Source organism: Pristis pectinata, chromosome 4, assembly GCF_009764475.1.
Source record: "Pristis pectinata isolate sPriPec2 chromosome 4, sPriPec2.1.pri, whole genome shotgun sequence".
NCBI classification, from domain to species: domain Eukaryota; kingdom Metazoa; phylum Chordata; class Chondrichthyes; order Rhinopristiformes; family Pristidae; genus Pristis; species Pristis pectinata.
The window spans coordinates 100,980,464-100,999,359 of NC_067408.1; the positions used below are offsets into that span (position 1 = coordinate 100,980,464).

Here is an 18,896-nt window from a genome sequence, read left to right on the forward strand (position 1 = left end):
TGCTATGTTGGCGCCAGAAGCGTGGCGACACTTGCGGGCTGCCCCCAGAACACTATACGCAAAAGATGCATTTTACTGTGTGTTTTGATGTACATGTGACTAATAAAGACATCTTATCTTATCTTATCTTATCTTATCTTATCTGATGCAGGGTCCTGACCTGAAGCTTTGACCATCCTTTTACCTCCAAAGATGCTGTTTAACCCATTGAGTTCCTCCGGCATTTGTTTTTGCTCGAGATTCCAGTCTCTTAAGTCACCTACGTGGGACTGAATAGGCAAAATGTGCATTATTTACTGAAAGATGTCATGATTTTCCATTAATATATCATTTGATTTAGCATCAACATAAAATATTCATAGGACACTAGCACTATTGTAAGATGTTGTCATTTAGTTCAATTAATACTTAATCGCACAAAGATAAGTTACTCGGGTGTGGCAGTTTCTGCCATCACTGTATGCCCCAGAAGTGTTGCTAATGTCATGGATTTCAGATGAACACGCTAAATCAAAACTTTGATTGTGGCTGGATACTGAGTGATGTTTTACCCTTAAATATTATAACCTCAATACATGTAGTTGTAGATCTTCTCACAAAATGTTACAGATCTCAGTGATGATAGCCTTAGAAAGACTGAACCTGTGAAAACATAGTCCATCAGAGAGGTCCAAGAGGGATGTGGTGATTCTGTAGACTCCCTAGAGGAGTCTCTTTGCTGATGGGCACATCTTTATCTCCTGCCTCAAGATTCATGACCCGTCCCCTGTGGCTGGTTGCTTCCATACCAATGCCTCCAGTACTGGAGCATTGCCAGCAGAGTCACTACTGAGGCACTGGTTGAATGTGTGTCTGCAGCTAACTGCTGGAAAAAGCATCCCTTGTTAGTTGCGTCACACACTGTGGATACTGGATACTGGAAGGTGTTTGAGCTGCCTGCTGTCAATTCTGAAGGTGCCTAATCAAGTCTCCCAATAGTAGCAGGGTGTTGTTTCATGTAGCAAGAAAGGGGCAACCTGGAGCAATGTGCATCTACAGTTCTATGTGTGGAGCTTTGAGATCCAATTTGAAAAGAGATGTTTAAGCTTAGAAATTGGACCGAGTAGCACCCATTTTTAGGCATTATGCAACTCATTGTCTACTTTGTCCAGAGTAGATCATGCTGGAGATCATTTCTGGATAAAACTGTGTCAGATATTAAATTGGACCAGGCAATTCCATGTGTCATTCATGTTGTACTTGGCTGACATCTCCGGCCACTGTCCATAAGGAGCTTGTATGTTCTCCCCGTGTCTGCATTGGTTTCCTCCAGGTGCTCCGGTTTCCTCCCACATTCCAAAGATGTATGGGTTAGGAAGTTGTGGGCATGCTATGTTGGCGCCGGAAGTGTGGCGACACTTGCGGGCTACCCGCCAGAACACTTTCCGCAAAAGATGCATTTCGCTGTGCGTTTCAATGTACATGTGACTAATAAAGATCTTATCTATCTTATTATGTCAGTCGGGACAGAAATGGGCATTAGCTGAATAAAGGCATCATTAATGCATGCCTGATGCCAAGGAGATGTCAGCCAAGTACAACATGAATGACACATGGAATTGCCTGGTCCAATTTAATATCTGACACAGTTTTATCCAGAAATGATCTCCAGCATGATCTACTCTGGGCAAGGTAGACAATGAGTTGCATAATGCCTAAAAATGGGTGCTACTCGGTCCAATTTCTAAACTTAAACATCTCTTTTCAAAGCCTGGCATCTGTTGTGCTTTTGAACTATTTTCTCAAGCTGCCCTGCCATTTCGAACAATTTATGCACCTTAATCATCAGATCCCTCTATTCCTGTACCCTTTCTAAAAGTGAACCCTCTATTGCTTCTCCTCAGTCTTCCATCCAAAATGTAACAATGCATTTTTCTGCTTTAAATTTCATCTTCCCATTCCACCGGTCTGCTTATATCCTCTTGAAGTCTGCTCTTAGTTCACCATGCTTCCAAGCTGGGCATCATCAACAAATTTGGAAATAGTGCTCGGTACACCCATTAAGGTCATTATTATATATTAAATAGAGACCCTGGGATTCCCCTTCACTCCCCTGCAGTCCTGAAATCAACTGTTTGCTGCCACAAACTGTTTCTTGTCACTGAGCCAACTTTCTATCCGTGTTGCTGCTGCCCCTTTTGGCTTCAATTTTCATGACAAGCCTTTCATGGGGCTCTTCCTCAAACAGCTTTCAAAAGCCTATATAAACACAATCAACTGCATTTCTCTTTCCCCTGCCACCTCATCAAAAAAAACGATGAAGTTCGTTAAACACACCATCTCCAGCAATCAAAACTCCCCACCCACCCTCCAGAATTTTTTCAATCCTACCTGTCTGCACTCATGATCTATTGAAAGAGGCTTTTCACTTGAAAGGCCTTTCAATCAAACTGTCTGTGAGTGGCAACCCCACATAAACGAGCCTTGCAGTTAACTTCTGCAGAACAGTTGAGGAACACTTGCTTCTGAGCTTCCCAACTTCATACCAATTATCATATATCTCAGCTTTCAAATTCCCAATCCCATGTTTAAATCCATCCACAGGTTCTGCTCTCAAGTCATCTTGTCCTCCTGTGACATCACTTTGCCCTACCACCAGCACTTGGCAGGAGGACTTTCAGCCACTCCCAAAAAGCCTCCACCTCACCATCTTCCTCTTTACCTTTCAAACTCTCTTCAACACCTTCTTTCTTCTTTGACTTTGGTCTTTATGGCTCTGTGAAGGCCGTTAACATAGTTCCACATGACATAAATGTAAATTGTTGTCGATGCAGTAAATGTGGAAAAAAATTGTATTACTAACCCAGCCTCTCTTGTCAGCTAGGACAGAAAACTGAACAAAGAGTTATTTCTGCTTACAACCCACAGTCATTTTCAAGTTTTCCCCTCACTGATTGCTTCCACCTTTATATGGGCACACAGATTCGATAACCCATCTGCAGATCAGACAACATCATACGACATATTTCCTGTCATTAGCAGGAACAACAGAACTGCTGGCATTTTAAAACGACGAGTATTCAGTTGAAGCTTATTGCTTCTAAAGTTACTTTTGAAAGTTCAGTAAAGAAACAAGCAGAAAGGGCAAACTGGAAAGTTATAGTCATGGGTGCAAATGAGAGAAAGACATGTAGGAAGAAGTTAAATGCATGTAGGCGAGGAACATACTGGGAAAAAGGCACATGATAGGTGGGGGAGAAAGTCAGCAGTTTCAGTAATAGCAATAGAAGGTTGTGTAAGGTATGACGATGGCAGCTTCTAAAGCAGTAAACCACAGAGTGCAAACCATTGCTTAAAACTTCACACAAATAGTTGAAGCAAATAGGCATTATTTTAAAAAAGTGAAATGACTTTGCATAACCAGTCATCTTTGAAAAAAATAGTTGAGATAATAATGGTACTATGGTACTTTGACAAATAATGACAATTTGGTAGCACTGTGCATTGCAATGAATGGGGTATTAAACAGTATGTTCACACATCCATTGGATTAAGTTTCACCCCACTTACAGGCCAGAGGAAAGATCACCTTCTGGGCAACCAACAAGGAGATGGAGAATATTTTAGACAAAAGTGAAAGACTCAGTCAAATAAAATTAATGGATAATTGTGAATGCTAGAAATTGAGATGTTTCTAGTAATGACCTGCTGAATAACTTTATCATCATATTAGGGGCCATCTTAAGGTTTTAAGTCAATAATTGATCAATTTGATTTAAACCTCCATACCATAACACAACCTGAAAAGTCAGAAATCTCACTGCCTCAGTAAAGCAGCCAGCATAATCAAAGACCACGCCCACCCTGGACATTTTCTCTTCTCCCCTCTCCCATCAGGCAGAAGATACAAAAGCCTGAAAGCATGTGCTACCAGGCTCAGGGACAGTTTCTATCCTGCTATTATAAGACTATTGAACAGTCCCCTAGTACGATAAGATGGACTCTTGACATCACAATCTACCTTATTGTGACCTTGCACCATATTGTCTACCGGCACTGCACTTTCTCTGTAGCTGTGAAACTTTACTCTGCATTCTTTATTGTTTTACGTTGTACTATCTCAATACACTGTGTAATGAACTGATCTGTATGAACGGTATACAAGCCAAGTTTTTCACTGTACCTTGGTACGTGATAATAATAAGCCAATGCCAATTCCAAAAGCCTTAAAATTCAAGGATTTTTTAAATTCAATATGATCATTTCATTATTCCAGTTATTTTCATTATTCTTTATGTGTTTAATAATACCAATGCAATGATATTTTTTCTACCAATATAATTTCAGAATTTGAATAATATGTCTTTTTTTAAGATTTTTTTAAATCAGATGGATAAAAAACTTATTTAAAACTCTGTTTTAAAATCCAGTATTAATAGGTTTTAATCCATGTAAGAAGTTTGAAAAAGATTTTGCATTTCAGCCTTGCTTTATTGTTGACTTATATAACTAGATTAAAAAGTTTCAGAATCTATGGTTGTGAAAGGGAGACTGTTTTAAAATTCAACAATTCTGGTTCAACAGCAGGTTAATGGAATAAGATTGAAAGCTGCCTGTAAATCAAACATTCCAGTGTACTTGTTAGGGATAGGACCTGTGCAGCAAGTAAGCTGTGGAGTGTAATATAATAAAGTGGATTGAGAGGACAACTCCAAATGGTTCTAGTATTACTCTGCTGTAGGTCTTAATATGTGAACTACTTATTTTTTTCCCATTGTGGTGACTATTGCTTTGATCTAATTGAATTTGAAAATGACATATTCTGGAAAATATTATTCTTAAAAGTTGATCAAAATTGTACATTTTGATTTCTGACATTGTCCGCCAATGGACTAGTGGTAGTGTGGATTCTAACCTATTTAATGTTACATGGAGATAATCATTTACTTCATTTCGGAACTTATGCTCTTTATAACATACATGCTGAACTTTATATTCACTTCCGCTTGCAGAGAACACGAACGACAAGAACTCATTTCAATATGCTAATGTGTGGGTGAGACAGTGTTCATTGACAAAGCTGGTCTAACCACACACGCACGCGTCAGCTTTACTAAAATCACCAACGTAGGTTTTTTTTGTTTCAGAACACCAGTGTGATCACGGCAGCATGACTTATATAATTAAAGCTGTAATGTTCAAGCTGTGCATCTTGTTATTTAAAAGTAAGTGATCAATTTGTTTCTCAAAATCAGGGATTGTTTTCCTTAGGGCAGAGATGATTGAGGGTAAATGATGACAGATTTTTAGAAATTTAAGGAGAAAAGTGAAAGAATGTTGATTTAAAATAATTGGTGAAAGAATCTGAGGGGAGTTAAGGAGAAGTCTATTTCACAGCATAGTATTATGACCTGATTTTCACTGTTTGAAAGGGTGTTGCACATGCTTTGCCTTACACTGTACAGCCATAATCTTTTACCTAGCTTCAGCATTCTATATGATTTGATATGAACACTGTACTTAGTGTTGACTAAGCCTGGTATATTTGATTGTATCACTTGATTTACCTTTTAGATAATTAATCACCCTGACCCTTTAATCAAGCGAAACCAGATTAAATCACAGCCAGTGCCATTGCATTTTTGGTTCTTTTTTTGCAGGTCAGATTGTGACTCCATCAAAAGGTGCTGAAATGGTAGAACTGATCAATGCCACCATTGGAGAAGATGTGTTATTTTCCATAAATTGTACACCTTGTCTGAATCAATCAATAGAATGGAAGAAATGTGGGACAAGCCAACCCAGTATCATATCCCTCCCCTATGGCGAACGTGAGATCACTATCTTTCAAGGTTACAAAGGACGGGTGAAAGATTTTAAAGATGGCTCCTTTGTATTAACTAACATTCAACTGAATGATACAGGATATTACACTGTGACACTGTCAGATATCACTACAGGGAAGCAAGTGACAATAACAAAACAGTTGCTTATCATTGGTAAGTTCTTCAGATGTTGGGAATAACATTAAAAAAGAGGATTTGTTTGACCTGGATTCTTCTAGTAACAGAATTCTATATCCTATTTTAAAAGCCAAAACAAATGATCTCAATGATGAACAGATTAAACATGGAGAAAATATGACAAGAAGTGCTGAGTTCAACAAAAGTTGGAAATTCACTGGTAAGTTTATAGCATCAATTACTTAATCTGGCTGATCAGGGGTAAACTTCGAATGGTACCAAATTAAGTTTATTAGAATGAGACCAGAGGTACATAAATATATTTAAGAGATGATTTAACTGAGATGTTTAAAATGATAAAATTAATTTGTTAGGCTAAAAAGAGAAATTTTATCTGCTGATGGGTAAATCAACAAGAGTGCACAATCTTATAATTAGAGCTGGTTCATTGAGGAGTGAAATCAGGACACACATTTTCACACAAAGGATTGTGAAAACTTGAGGTGTTTTCCTCAAAAGTTAGTAGACACTGGTTCACTTGAAACCTTCAAGATTGTGATTCGCAGATTTTCACTAATTAAGGTTATCAGGAAATTTGAATTAATAGCAGGTAAAATGAGTTGAGGCCCAGATCAGTCACAATTTAATTGAATGGTGAAACAGAATTAAAGGACTGACTAACATATACCTGTGCCTGCATTTATATATAAGTTAAATATGTATAGAAAGCAAACATCAAAATTGGAATAGTATTTTTATAACAGTTTAAATGTTTGCCACTTAGAAACGGTAAAGGCAAACTTGCATGTGATCTTGTGCCTCTAGTCTCAATGTTCTGCCCACCTGAGTATTCCAAGGAATTAAATAACACAACAAAATTAATTTAAAGTTTAGTACTGATACAAAGAAATATCCAAATAATAAAAACAGGGTGATGTACATGGCAAAACCATGTTAATTTGTCTAAAATAATATTGCATTAAAGCAATGATTTATAGGCTCAGATTTAATATTATGCACCAAGTTTTACAGCCTGAAATCAAATCAAATATACACTCTAATTATTTTTTGTTTACTTAGTGAAGGGCAAAGATTTTTTATAATTATTTTTTCCAGCTAATGTTACAAAAACGTATCATATTATTTCAAACCCTGACAGTATCATATTTCATGCTTCAAATTCTCAATGTTCAGTGATGGGGAAAGTGAACTAAAATTTTACTATCTACTCAAATCCATTGTGAACTTAGTGAGGTCTAGGAATCTACATTCATGTGGAACACCTGCCAGCAGCCTCTAAGTAACAATGTTGTAAGATTTTTAACCATTCAGCAGCATTTACATTAGGATCCTTATCATTGAAACCAGCATAAACTTTTCTATATATCATCTCTGGATTATAAGTGTTAGTGGAAATCAATGTAAGAAGGATTTTTATTTAGGCAAGGATGGTGAATCAGGAAGAAATAAAGTTTTTGTAGTCTCTCCTGACTTTGCCCTGGTAACATGTGAACAAAACAGCTAATCAACCTGATTACTTGATACATAGACATTTATGGGAATGGGAATACAATTAAAGATGAATTTGGACTTTTCTCTTGATTGACCCTGCCTATTTATAACATCTGAAAAAAAATGATGAGCATTTTCATTCTTTTCCATCACATTATCTCTAGTGACAGGAGAAGTAAGAATTTTTCCTTAGAGTTCAGAGGTTTAAGGGGAGATTTAATGATGTTTAAAATTATGAAGGATTTTAAGAAAGTAAGCAGAAACTGTGTGCACTGGCAGATGGTTCGGTAACCAGAGGACACAGCTTCACGGTGCATGACAGAAGAACAGGGGAAAGGAAAAAGATGTTTATTGCACTGTGTTGGCGGTATGCAATATTAATGAAAATGGTGTAGAAAGAGGCCCTTCAGTTTAACGTGCCTGTGCTATTCAATGTCTCATTGCTATGCTCTTTTCTCATTGTCCTACAGTTGGAATTGGAATTGGTTTATTATTGTCACTTGTACTAAGGTACAGTGAAAAACTTGTCATGCGTACTGTTTGTACAGATCAATTTATTACACAGTGCATTGAGGCAGAACAAGGTAAAACAATACAGGATGCAGAATAAAGTGTAACAGCTACAGAGAAAGTGCAGTGCATGTAGACAATAAGGTGCAAGGTCATAATGAGGTAGATTGTGAGGTTGAGAGTCCATCTTATCATACTAGGGAACCATTCAATAGTCTTATAACAGCGGGATAGAAGCTGTCCTTGAGCCTAGTGGCACAAGAGAGACTGCAGATGCTGGAATTCCTGAGCCACACACACACAACGTGCTGGAGGAACTCAGCGGGTCAGGCAGCATCTATGGAGGGAAATGAACAGTCAACATCTCGGCCCAAAACATCATCTGTTCATTTCCTTCCATAGGTGCTGCCTGACCTGCTGAGTTCCTCCAGCATTTTGTGTGTGTTGCTTGAGCCTAGTGCATTCTTTTTCAAATACATATCCAAATCCTTTGAAAGTTATTTTAGACTCTCCTTCCACTTTTTTTAATCACACTATGAATTTCAGATTAAAGTAATTGTTAATATTGGTAGTATTAATAATAATTATTAATAAATATTGTTAATAATTGTTTGTACTGCACACCATAATTGTCTTAATCTGGAATTCATTGCATGAAAGAAAACTGGGAGCAAAATCTAAAGCAATTTTCAAAAGGATTTGCATATATACTTGAAAAAGAAATATTTGTAGAACTATGAAAAAAGAGCATAAGAATGAGACATTGAATAGCATAGGCACATTAAACTTTCTCTTTTCTACATCATTTTCATTGATGATGCCACAAGAGATTCTGCAGATGCTGGAATCTGGAGCAACACACACAAAATGCTGGACGAACTCAGCAGGTCAGGCAGCATCTATGGAGGGAAATAAACAGTCCAAGTTTCAGGTTGGACTGTTTATTTCCCTCCATAGATGCTGCCTGACCTGTTGAGTTCGTCCAGCATTTTGTGTTCATTGATGATGCACTGGGTTATCAAAGTTTGATCAATCTTTTTTGGACAAGTCTTCATGTCAGCTGCTTTCCTGCTACAACCAGTGTGAGACCATTTCCTCACTACAACACATCAATGTGCCTTTGCCTCCTTCATGCTGTACATCAGATTTCAGATCAATAACCAGGATGTGGCAAAGGCATCAAAAACAAATAAATAAAGAAATTAATCTTGTAACTTCAAACAAAATCAGAAATATTACAGATGTGTGGTAGATTGATCAACATCTTATGAGGAAAGACAGGTTAAGATTTTGAGTGTTTATCTCACCAGCATGTAGCAACAGTGTCTTATTAATGATCTCCCTGTCACATCAGGTTGTCAAATTGTAAATTCAAAGTACAACTATTACTAATTTTACTTTTAAACAACTAGTTTCTAGAAAGTTTGGGGCACTGTGGTAAGATTGGCTTGGTGATACATTGGAAATGGCATCCCTTTTATGAAAATCAAAAAGTCGTACGTTGTTGGAAATCTGAAGTAAAAGCAGAAAATGCAGAAAAGCCTGACCTGCTGAGTGTTTCCAGAATTTTCTGCTTTCATTATTTTCAGTACAATAGGCCCTTCTAATGATGACAGAGAAGATAAATGTTGTTGACATTAGTGTAAAGTCAACATTTCTCTGATTTGTGCCATTTTAACTGAGACACGGAATCATGCCCAAAGAAAAAAAAACCTCATACAGCTGATGCAGGAAATCTGGAACAGGAGTTGGCCATTCAATCCCTCAAGCTTGCTCCTTCATTCAGTTGAACCTGCTTAATCAGTAGCATAACTCCATTTGTCCATAACCGTCAATACTTAATTTATGAAGTTTAATGAGTGGGATGATGGCTGTTAAATATCTTATCTATAGGGAAAATATCATTCATTCATTTTTTTTGCCATTCAGTTATTTTTGATGGGTGGAAAATAGCATTTTGGTGATACAAGCAACATGTTTTGGCAACCCAATATACAAAATCACATGATTTGATAATCACATGCTGGATTTCTAAAATCACAGTGTATTTTTTTCTGTATAAAATAATAAGATAAATTCCATCATCTGGTAGTATTTGTTACTGAACAAATACTACTGAACAAATATTATAAAGCAAGATTTCTCATATGTAAGGTCCAAATCATTTGGCAGGTTCTAATTATGATCCCAAGTCTGCAATCTGTAATTTTGATTTGACATTTGCATTGTTAACTCCATGGAAATCACTATTATTTTCTTAATTGATATTTATTCTACCAATATACGGGATTGTCTTAACACTATTTGCAAAATTACAAAAACGGGTGTTGGTTACATTAACCGAGTGACATGTCCTGAAAAATATGCATGGAAAAATGACACAACAAGTCGACAGTAGTGGACAGCTTAGAGGAAGCTAAACCTCTATAATCAATGCTTGTGACAGCTAAGGTAGAGATGATAGAAAATGTACAACATATGAGACCATTCGATCATCTTGCCTATGCTGTTGTAAAGGATCTATGCACTCTAATCCCAGCTTTCAGCATCCGACATGTAGCCCTGCAGGTCATGGATTTTCAAGTGCAAATCCAAGTACTTTTAAAACCTGAGAGGATTTCAGCCCTTTCAGCAATGAGTTCCAGACTTTGGTTGCATCTTTCTTTCTCACTTCCCCTCTATCCTTCACTTAATGACTTAAAATCTGTATCCACTGGTTTTTGAACTTCTGCTAGGGGGAATATATCTTCCTATCCACCATAGCAAGGCCACTTATAATTTTATACACTTGAATTAAGTCTTCTTTCCCAAGAAATCAGCCTTACCTTAGCCAATCTCTCCTCATAATTAAAACTCCCTAGTCTTGGTGATATATTTGTAAATCTCCTCGGCACGGTCTCCAGTACAATCACATCTCTCCGGTGACGAGAACAGTATGCAATGTTTGAGCTCTGTTCTAACTAACATTGTATAGAGTAATTTCATAACCTCCTATTCCTTGTAGCCCAAGCCTTATTTAGTAAAGTATCCCATTTGCCTTTTTAATTACCTTATTGACCTGCTACCTATAAAGATCTGTGAACACACACTCCAAAATCCCTGGCACTTATCGTCCACACCATCCAATATCCTCCCATTTATTGTAGATTCACTTGTCTCGTAATGCCTCCAGAAATGGATAACTTCACATTTCCCAGATTAAATTCTATTTGCGACTTTTCTGCTCAACTGTCCAGACTAAGTGTATCTTTGATCCTCACTGCCAATAACACTGACAGTTTTTGTATTGTCTTTATAACCTCTCTGTCAAGACCCTCTTGACACAAGGTGGCTTAGTACAGATAACTCCCAAATATTACTTTAAGATAGGTCAAGATAGTCAGACAAGAAGTCGTTCATATAAGCCTAGAAGTAAATTTCCATTAGAAGAAATTTGGATGGAGCTATTTATATTAATCGCATATCAAGCTGAATAATAATACAAAAATTCAAAATTCAGTTTGATGTTGTTCTGAAAGTTGCAATATTAGGCCAACATTCGGTAAGACATCTTTTCCCATCTGTGGTTCTCTAACGTCCTAACTGTACATATACAATATCGATGGAGATATACAAATAAAGTCATTTTCATTCATAGTTAAAAGTAAATTTCAAAATGTAGAGGTTTCTTATAATTATCCTTTTCAAACCCCGATTAGAAATAATAGAAGCCTTCAACTAATCTTCTGATCCAACAAGTTTTAACAATAAGGTTTGAATGTAAATTTTATCTGAAGTAAAAATGGATACTAGCTCTGCTCCATTCCTTCCTTCAATGTGGAACTATCTTGGGATATTATGTCAAAATGCCTTCTGTTCTCCTTAGCTTTTTGCTAAGGCAATCAGGTGAAATATAACAGAGGATCTCCCTGACAATACTGAAAGCAGAGAATAATTATACACAAAACCAGTACCTAACTGTATGATTATATAACTGTATAATTATCAATGTTCTGAGAAGCTCTTTTCATATTTTAGAAAGGTTGTTCACGGTATCTTTGATGTTCCAACACCATTAATGAATGAAAAATATCCTTAAAAAAATAAATTTATAAAACACAGTCACTGGAGAGCCATGGAAGAGGAAGTTGATTTCAATGGTTAAGAAGGACATCAAAAGACAATTGTACATTGTAAATTTTGAACAGTTTAAGTAAAAGAATAGAGCCCTGTTCTTCCAAAAGGACAAAACATTGATGCAGACAATCCCAATAAAATTCTAAAATATTGCCCTTCAGAATGAATGCAATGGGGTATTACGTACTATCAAGGATAACTTTTGCATTAATAGTTATATCAAAGTAAAACTGCCAGCAATGTCTTTGCCTAACTGATACTTTGAACATTCCATTAATACTGAATAATGCCAGAGAAGAATTAAGTATCATCAGCATCACTAATGAAATAGTATTAGGCAAACAAAAGTAACAAAAGGCTGATATGTCCACTGGCCCAGGTGCCTTGCTTCCTAGAATCCTAAAGTAGTGGCTGTTGAGATGATAGATACATCCGTTGTAATCTTCCAAAAATTCTTAGATTTTGTAAAAGCACCAGAGGATTGGAAAACTGCCAATGTGACAATCCTATACAAAAAAGATGCTAACAATAGGCTGATCAACCTAATACTCATAACTGGGGAAATGTTAGAATCAATTATTAAGAAACTGATAGCAGAACATTTGGAAAATCATAATGAAATCAAGCAGAGTCACCACGGTTCCTTGAAGAGGAAATTGTGTCTGACAAATTTATTTGAGTTTTCTGACGAAATCTTGACTAGACCGGAAGGGAACAGTATTTGGACTTGTAATTGTATTTGGACTTCAAGAAAGCATTTGATAAGGGGGCCTCACTAAAGATTATGTCAGAAGATACAAGCCCATAGTGTTGAAGATAATACACTGGTAGGGATAGAGGATTGGTCAACTGGCAGAAAGCTTAGAATAAGGATAAGAGGGTCATTTTCAGTTTGGCAACCTGTGTCAAATAGGGTTTCATAGGGAAAACATTCGGGACCATAACTGTTTAAAGTATATATTAATGACTTGGGGGAAGGAAGAGAATTTTGGTGGCCAAACTTGGACACAACACAAAAATAGATAGTAAGGTTATTTGCAAGAGACATATAGTGTTTACAGAGAGGTATTGATAAGCAAGTGAGCAAAAAGTTGGCAAATGAAGTATAATCTGGGAAAATATGAAAAGAAGAATGAAAGAACAGAGAATTGTTTAAATAGAGAAAAACTGCAAATAACGAGCACAAAGGGATCTGGGGTCTTTGTGTATGAAACAAAGGAAGTTAGCAGACAAGTGCAGCAGATAATAGAAAAGACGAATGGAACCTTGCCCCTTATTTCAAAGAATTTGGAGAATAAAAGTAGGGAATTCCTATTGCAACTGTACAGTGCACTCGTGAGACCAGATTTAGAGCACTGTAAAGTTTTTGTCCCCCTTTTTAAGGGAAATATTATCTTATGGAGGCAGTTCAGAGAAGATTCCCTTGGATAATCCAAGTTATGGAGGGATTATCCTATGAAGAAAAGTTGGATAGTTTCGACTTCATTCAATGGGGTTTAGAAGAATGAGATACAATTATATTGAAAAAATAAGATTCTTAGTGGGCTGGACAGCATAGTGCTGAGAGTGGATGTGTCTAGTGGGTATGTCCAGGACCAGAGGGCATGGTCTCAGATAAAGGAGATGCCCATTTAAGAGAGTTGAGGAAGAATTTCTTCTCTCAGCAGATTGTGAGTCTTTGGAAATTCTAACCATAGAGAGCTGTGGAGGTAGAATCCTTTGCATGTTTACAGCTGAGATAGATAGTCTTCTAATCAGTAAAGGAATCAAGAGGTTATGGGGATAATGGACTTCAAGAATGTTGAATTATCAATGATCTTTTTGGATAGTGTCAGAGGTTCGACGGGGTGAATGGCCCCCTCCTTTCCCTACTTCTTATGGTCTTTTGGTCTTGACATGATCAAATTAATGGAAATCAATGATAAAATATGCTTTCAGAGTTCACAAATTCATGGGTACTTTTGGTATTGCTGAAGTGAATGTTTTAATATATTTTCTTTGTTTCAATATTTCACGAGGACAAAAAATACACTAGCAGTTGTCTATTTCTATTGTTACAGAAAATATAATAAGTCTTGCTGTCCTTAAATGAGAGGAAACATCTCCTAACTTTCTTGGCACATTATTTTCATTTTGATAGTAGGATGCTATTTAAAACTGCCCCACTTAGGATCATTTAGTTCCTTGGATGTCATTTGGTAGGACTCCCGAAACTTGAAACTGATTTAAATTTTGCATCACTTGCTGGAAAAGCATTGCTGGAGTTTCAGATTTACTAATAAACCATACCCCTAAATGACTCGGAGGCACTTTATCAGTTTTCTTTGCATTGACCTTGCATTTTATTTCTTCCCCGTAGCCATTATCATTAGTGTCAGTCTGCTTGGAACAATTGTAATCTGTGTTATACTCACATACTTCATATGGAGAAGACTGCAGAAAAATTCAGTCACTGGTGAGTCTTTCCAAACTTATATAATATGCTGTGACATAATAATTTGTTTTTATGACAATACATTTACTGGCATCAACAGTGCAAGAAACTCTTTTTAAAAATAATCTTTAAATCAGATTTTATGTATATATGATGTGAGAGCATATAATAATCATGCAAATTCCAATAAGCTGTGTGGAAGTAGGAAGGATTCATAACTTACTTTATTTATTTTTTTATTTCCACTGCTCAGCCATCAATCTAGAGGTAGGAAGATTAGATGGTCCCCAATTTTGACTGCCAGGTTCATTTGATTTCAGCCAGGATTGTGGCTGAGCTGCTGTGTGTGATCGCTATGTCCCCAGGGCTAAATTGGGAGCCGGTGGAGTAGACACCACCCAGCTTTCCAATCTCTATTAATCATTTGTTGACTTCCAAATGGAGAATTCAGGTGAGGACAGAATTCAGCTTGGCCCTGATATTCTAATGCCTTTTACTGTCCAGAGTTGCAAATGGAAAATTCTGTGTAATAAAGTACTAGTGGGCAGATAACAAGAGTCAGTGCTTCGGAGAGAAAGGAGACAAATTAAAAGCAGAACATTGAGCAAGTTCACCAGCAACATAACACAAAGCTAAATGTCATATTATATTTTCTTACTTTTGTTATCTTACCTGGTATTTAGCAGCCAGTATAGGATTTAATCTTGATTAATAGATCAAGAAATAACACAATAAGAAATTCAAATCTGGACATGTCTTTGAATTACAAAGAAGGAGACTGAATATCTGTTACAAAAGGCTCTTGTGGGATATACATTTCAATATTCCATTCAACTTAATCTGGCACATCCCCAGGTTACGAACGCCCAATTTATGGACACGCCCTACACACAAATGAGTTCCCATAATATAAAAATCCGACATTCATATTTACAGAAGGCAGAAGCAGTTTCCTCTCGCTCTCCACTTTTTGCAAATTGTTCTTTCTAATCAGTCGTATGTGCTTTTGATTCCATTCGTTACAAGATTGTCAAAGCATGGTTACCATACTGAGCGATTTTTCTGCATTTTCTGACTTCAGGACAAAATTGACTTATGGACATCTGTAGGGACAGAACCTGTTTGTTACCTGGGGACAGTCTGTATTTTTTTCTGTGAAATTTAGAACTTGGGCCTGGGTTGTGCTCCTCTTCAGCTGATAGTTCAGGAGAGAACTGCCAATTATGTCCTTTTCATGGTGTCAACATACAATGGCAGTGCAGTTCCCAGACTAGTAATCCCATGACCTAAATTCAAATACCACCACAACAGCTGAGGAATTTAAATTCAATTAACAAACTGGAATTTTAAAAAAAAAACATCATTATTTTGTAATGACCACAAAATTATTAGATCCATATAAAACCCCACATAGTTCACTAATATCCTTTGGTAGCTGGAAATCTGCCATCTTCACTCGCCCTGTACATTAGATGAAAAACTCAATGATGCTGGAGGACCTCAGCAGGCAGTCAATGTTACGGTTCAGGACCCTTCTTCAGCATCATCGTGTTTTTCATCTAGATTCCAGAGTCTGCAGTCCTTCGTTTCTCTCGCCCTGGACTGTATGTGACTTGAGACAGCCGATGTGATGAACTATTAAGTGCCCTAGCAAACTGCTCAGTTTAAGGGCAATTAGAAATGGACAATAAATGTTGGTCATGCCAGTGATTCCTAGATAACAAATAATGAATTATAAAAAGGCCATTCCTGACTTGTATGCCTGTGCATTGCAGCATGGAAGTACAGAACATGCTGGGGATCAGATGCTTACCCTATCCCCTCACCCACCCCTGTGTGATCCCTATGGACACACTAACCATGGCTGCAGTTGAGCCAAAGCCCTTGCTTCCATGGCCATCCCCTAAGGTGGAGTGGACTGCAAGTGGCGATTCAAGGCCCCGTCCCCAGATTACCCTGATGGTCTTGTGATAACTTTTGCAATCAAAGGCCTTTTCAAAGACATTTAAAAATAGTCAAAATAAATGCAAGTAACAAAGAAAATTTGTTTTAAAAATTAACTAATAATGTCTCTTTAAAACACACATATAAATCAAAAGCATTAAAATTATTTAAGAGAGAAACTCCTTATCCTCACTTCCATTTTCTATCCAGCTTGGTTACTCCTTTCCAACGTATGGCACTGTCCTCGATGCCCTAGCCGTGTGTGTTGAGCCCTGGTGAGGGTAGTGGCAGAGTGGAAGGTCAGAGGGGCAACCTCTAACCCCCAGCATGTCCATATTTTTACAGGTGGTTTATCTTTTTTATTTATTTTAATTAATATTTTTTGTTTCTAGTTCATTCTCATGAGTTACATTTGTCTATTAATTGTTTCTAACAACTTTAATTTTTACAATATTTATATCTGTTTCAACTGTTTTGCTATTACCAGAGAACAGAAAGACAATTAAAAAAAGCCTCTGATGTGACGAACTGTCAAAAAGCCACCAGGTAGACCTAAAGATCCTCCTTAATCATTGCCCGCAGACCACTTTGCTTTACCAGTTCCTTCTGTTCTCTCCGAATGGTGCAAGATCACAGAGGAAGGTTTTTTTCACCACATGTCACACCTTGGGACCCACACATGAAAATGTACCAGAGGTTCCTCAGAAAATTTATCTGAGAGTTCCCGCAGACCAAATTTCTGCCCGCTCTGGCAATGCTGATGAAAATGTTTGATAAAGCTATTCTCACAGCTAAACAGTTCAACATAACAACACAAGAAATAGGAGGAGCAGACCATTCTGTCTCTTATGCCTGCTCTGCTATTCAATTAGATCATGGTTAACCTTGTACCCTAGCACCACTTTCTTCCACTAATAATGTTATCTTTTATTCTTTTAATATCTAAACATCTATCAATCTCTGCCTTGAATATTTCGAGCAACTGAGTATCCATCACCCTCTTGGGTAGTGAATTCTAAAGATTCACCACCCTTCAGTTGAAGAAACTTCTTCTCATCTCAGTCCTTAATGATTGGCCTCTTATTTTGAAACTGTCCCTCCTGATTCTAGAGAGCCCAGCCAGTGGAAACACCATCCCTGCATCTATCCTGCCATGCCTCTTCAGGAGACTGTACATTTTAATGGGAATAGCTCTGATTCTTTTAAATCCTAGAGACCATTGGCTCAATCTGCTTAACCTCTCTTCAAGCTACAAAGCCTTCGTCTCAGGAATCAGTCTGGCAAACATTCACATCAGAACTTCTGTCTCAATATATAAATCTTTGCTACACTCCCTTGATCAAAAACAGAAGGTTCATTTACTATCACCAGCAATTAGGAAATACAGCCAGTAATCTCAAATGGAAACAGGCATGTGGAATAGGTTACCACACAAAAACACTGAAAATTTTAATGCAAAGAGAAACAAAAGACAATTGCCATGTTTCTAGGGAGACAAGAGATTGTTGAAGATGGTGAAAAATTCTGACAAGGATTAACAAAAAAGGAATGGATGCACTAAATAGCTAATTTTCTTTACATTTCTAATGTTATTGGTTCTACAATGAAGAATAACTTGGTTTCCACTTTGTAATCTAGATGAGGAGACTGTGAAGAGAATGACTACAACGAATTTAATGAATGTTATCATTCTTATTGCAGAGAGTCCAGGTGTGAAGAGGAATGAGAACTTAAATAGCAATGTTCCAGAGATTGTTTATTCAACCTATGTAGGTGCATATGCTAACTATGGGAAGTCATGTCAAACAACTCCTTTGGATCAAACTTGAGAGGAAAGCTACTGTGAAATGTCGTTGATAAACTTGTCTATGTTAATTAAAAGTGTACAGAGGAACTTCCGATATTTGCACTCCCATTATCCATCTTCTTGGTTATTCACACAGACTTGTGCCATGCAAGCAGCTAAAATATGAGCTCAGCATTCCTCCCTGCACCATCCCATGGATCCATCACAGCCCCAGGAGACATAATTAAAAATATTTCTCAAGTGTGCAATATCTCAGCCACAAAGGCAGCTGCTAAAGAGATAACATTCTCTTCAGCAGTTCCACCAGCAATATCCATGGCACTGAGAGGAGTACACTTTGCCTGTTTAAATGGACCCATTTTTAACTGGTCCCCTGTTGTAGTGAGCAAACCACACATTGGGGTTAATTAATCTGGTCCTAAATGCACCCAGAGCAGAAATCGGGTCAGTCAGATTCCATTTTGAATCCTGCCATGAAGTCAATGGTAAGTAGAATTCGAGTTAAAATGAGTGAGCAGTCGGATTACAGGAGTTTGTCTGTAAGAATGTTAAATTGGTGGCTCCTTCTGCTGAAATTAACACCACCTGATATGATCGGGGTTAAATTCAGCATGTTTACCAACATGTGTCC

At 37.3% G+C, this 18,896-nt stretch overlaps 1 protein-coding gene across 1 annotated transcript in view; it reads left to right on the top strand.

Moving 5' to 3' along the window:
* LOC127569680 (uncharacterized) overlaps positions 1-18,287 on the top strand; it is a 37,712-nt gene extending 19,425 nt beyond the window's left edge. Inside the window, exons 2-5 of the mRNA XM_052014481.1 lie at positions 5,640-5,978; positions 6,073-6,162; positions 14,440-14,535; positions 18,160-18,287. Coding sequence (XP_051870441.1) covers positions 5,640-5,978; positions 6,073-6,162; positions 14,440-14,535; positions 18,160-18,287 — 653 coding nt within the window. The remainder of the gene's footprint in view (positions 1-5,639; positions 5,979-6,072; positions 6,163-14,439; positions 14,536-18,159) is intronic.
* Positions 18,288-18,896: the final 609 nt, after the last annotated feature.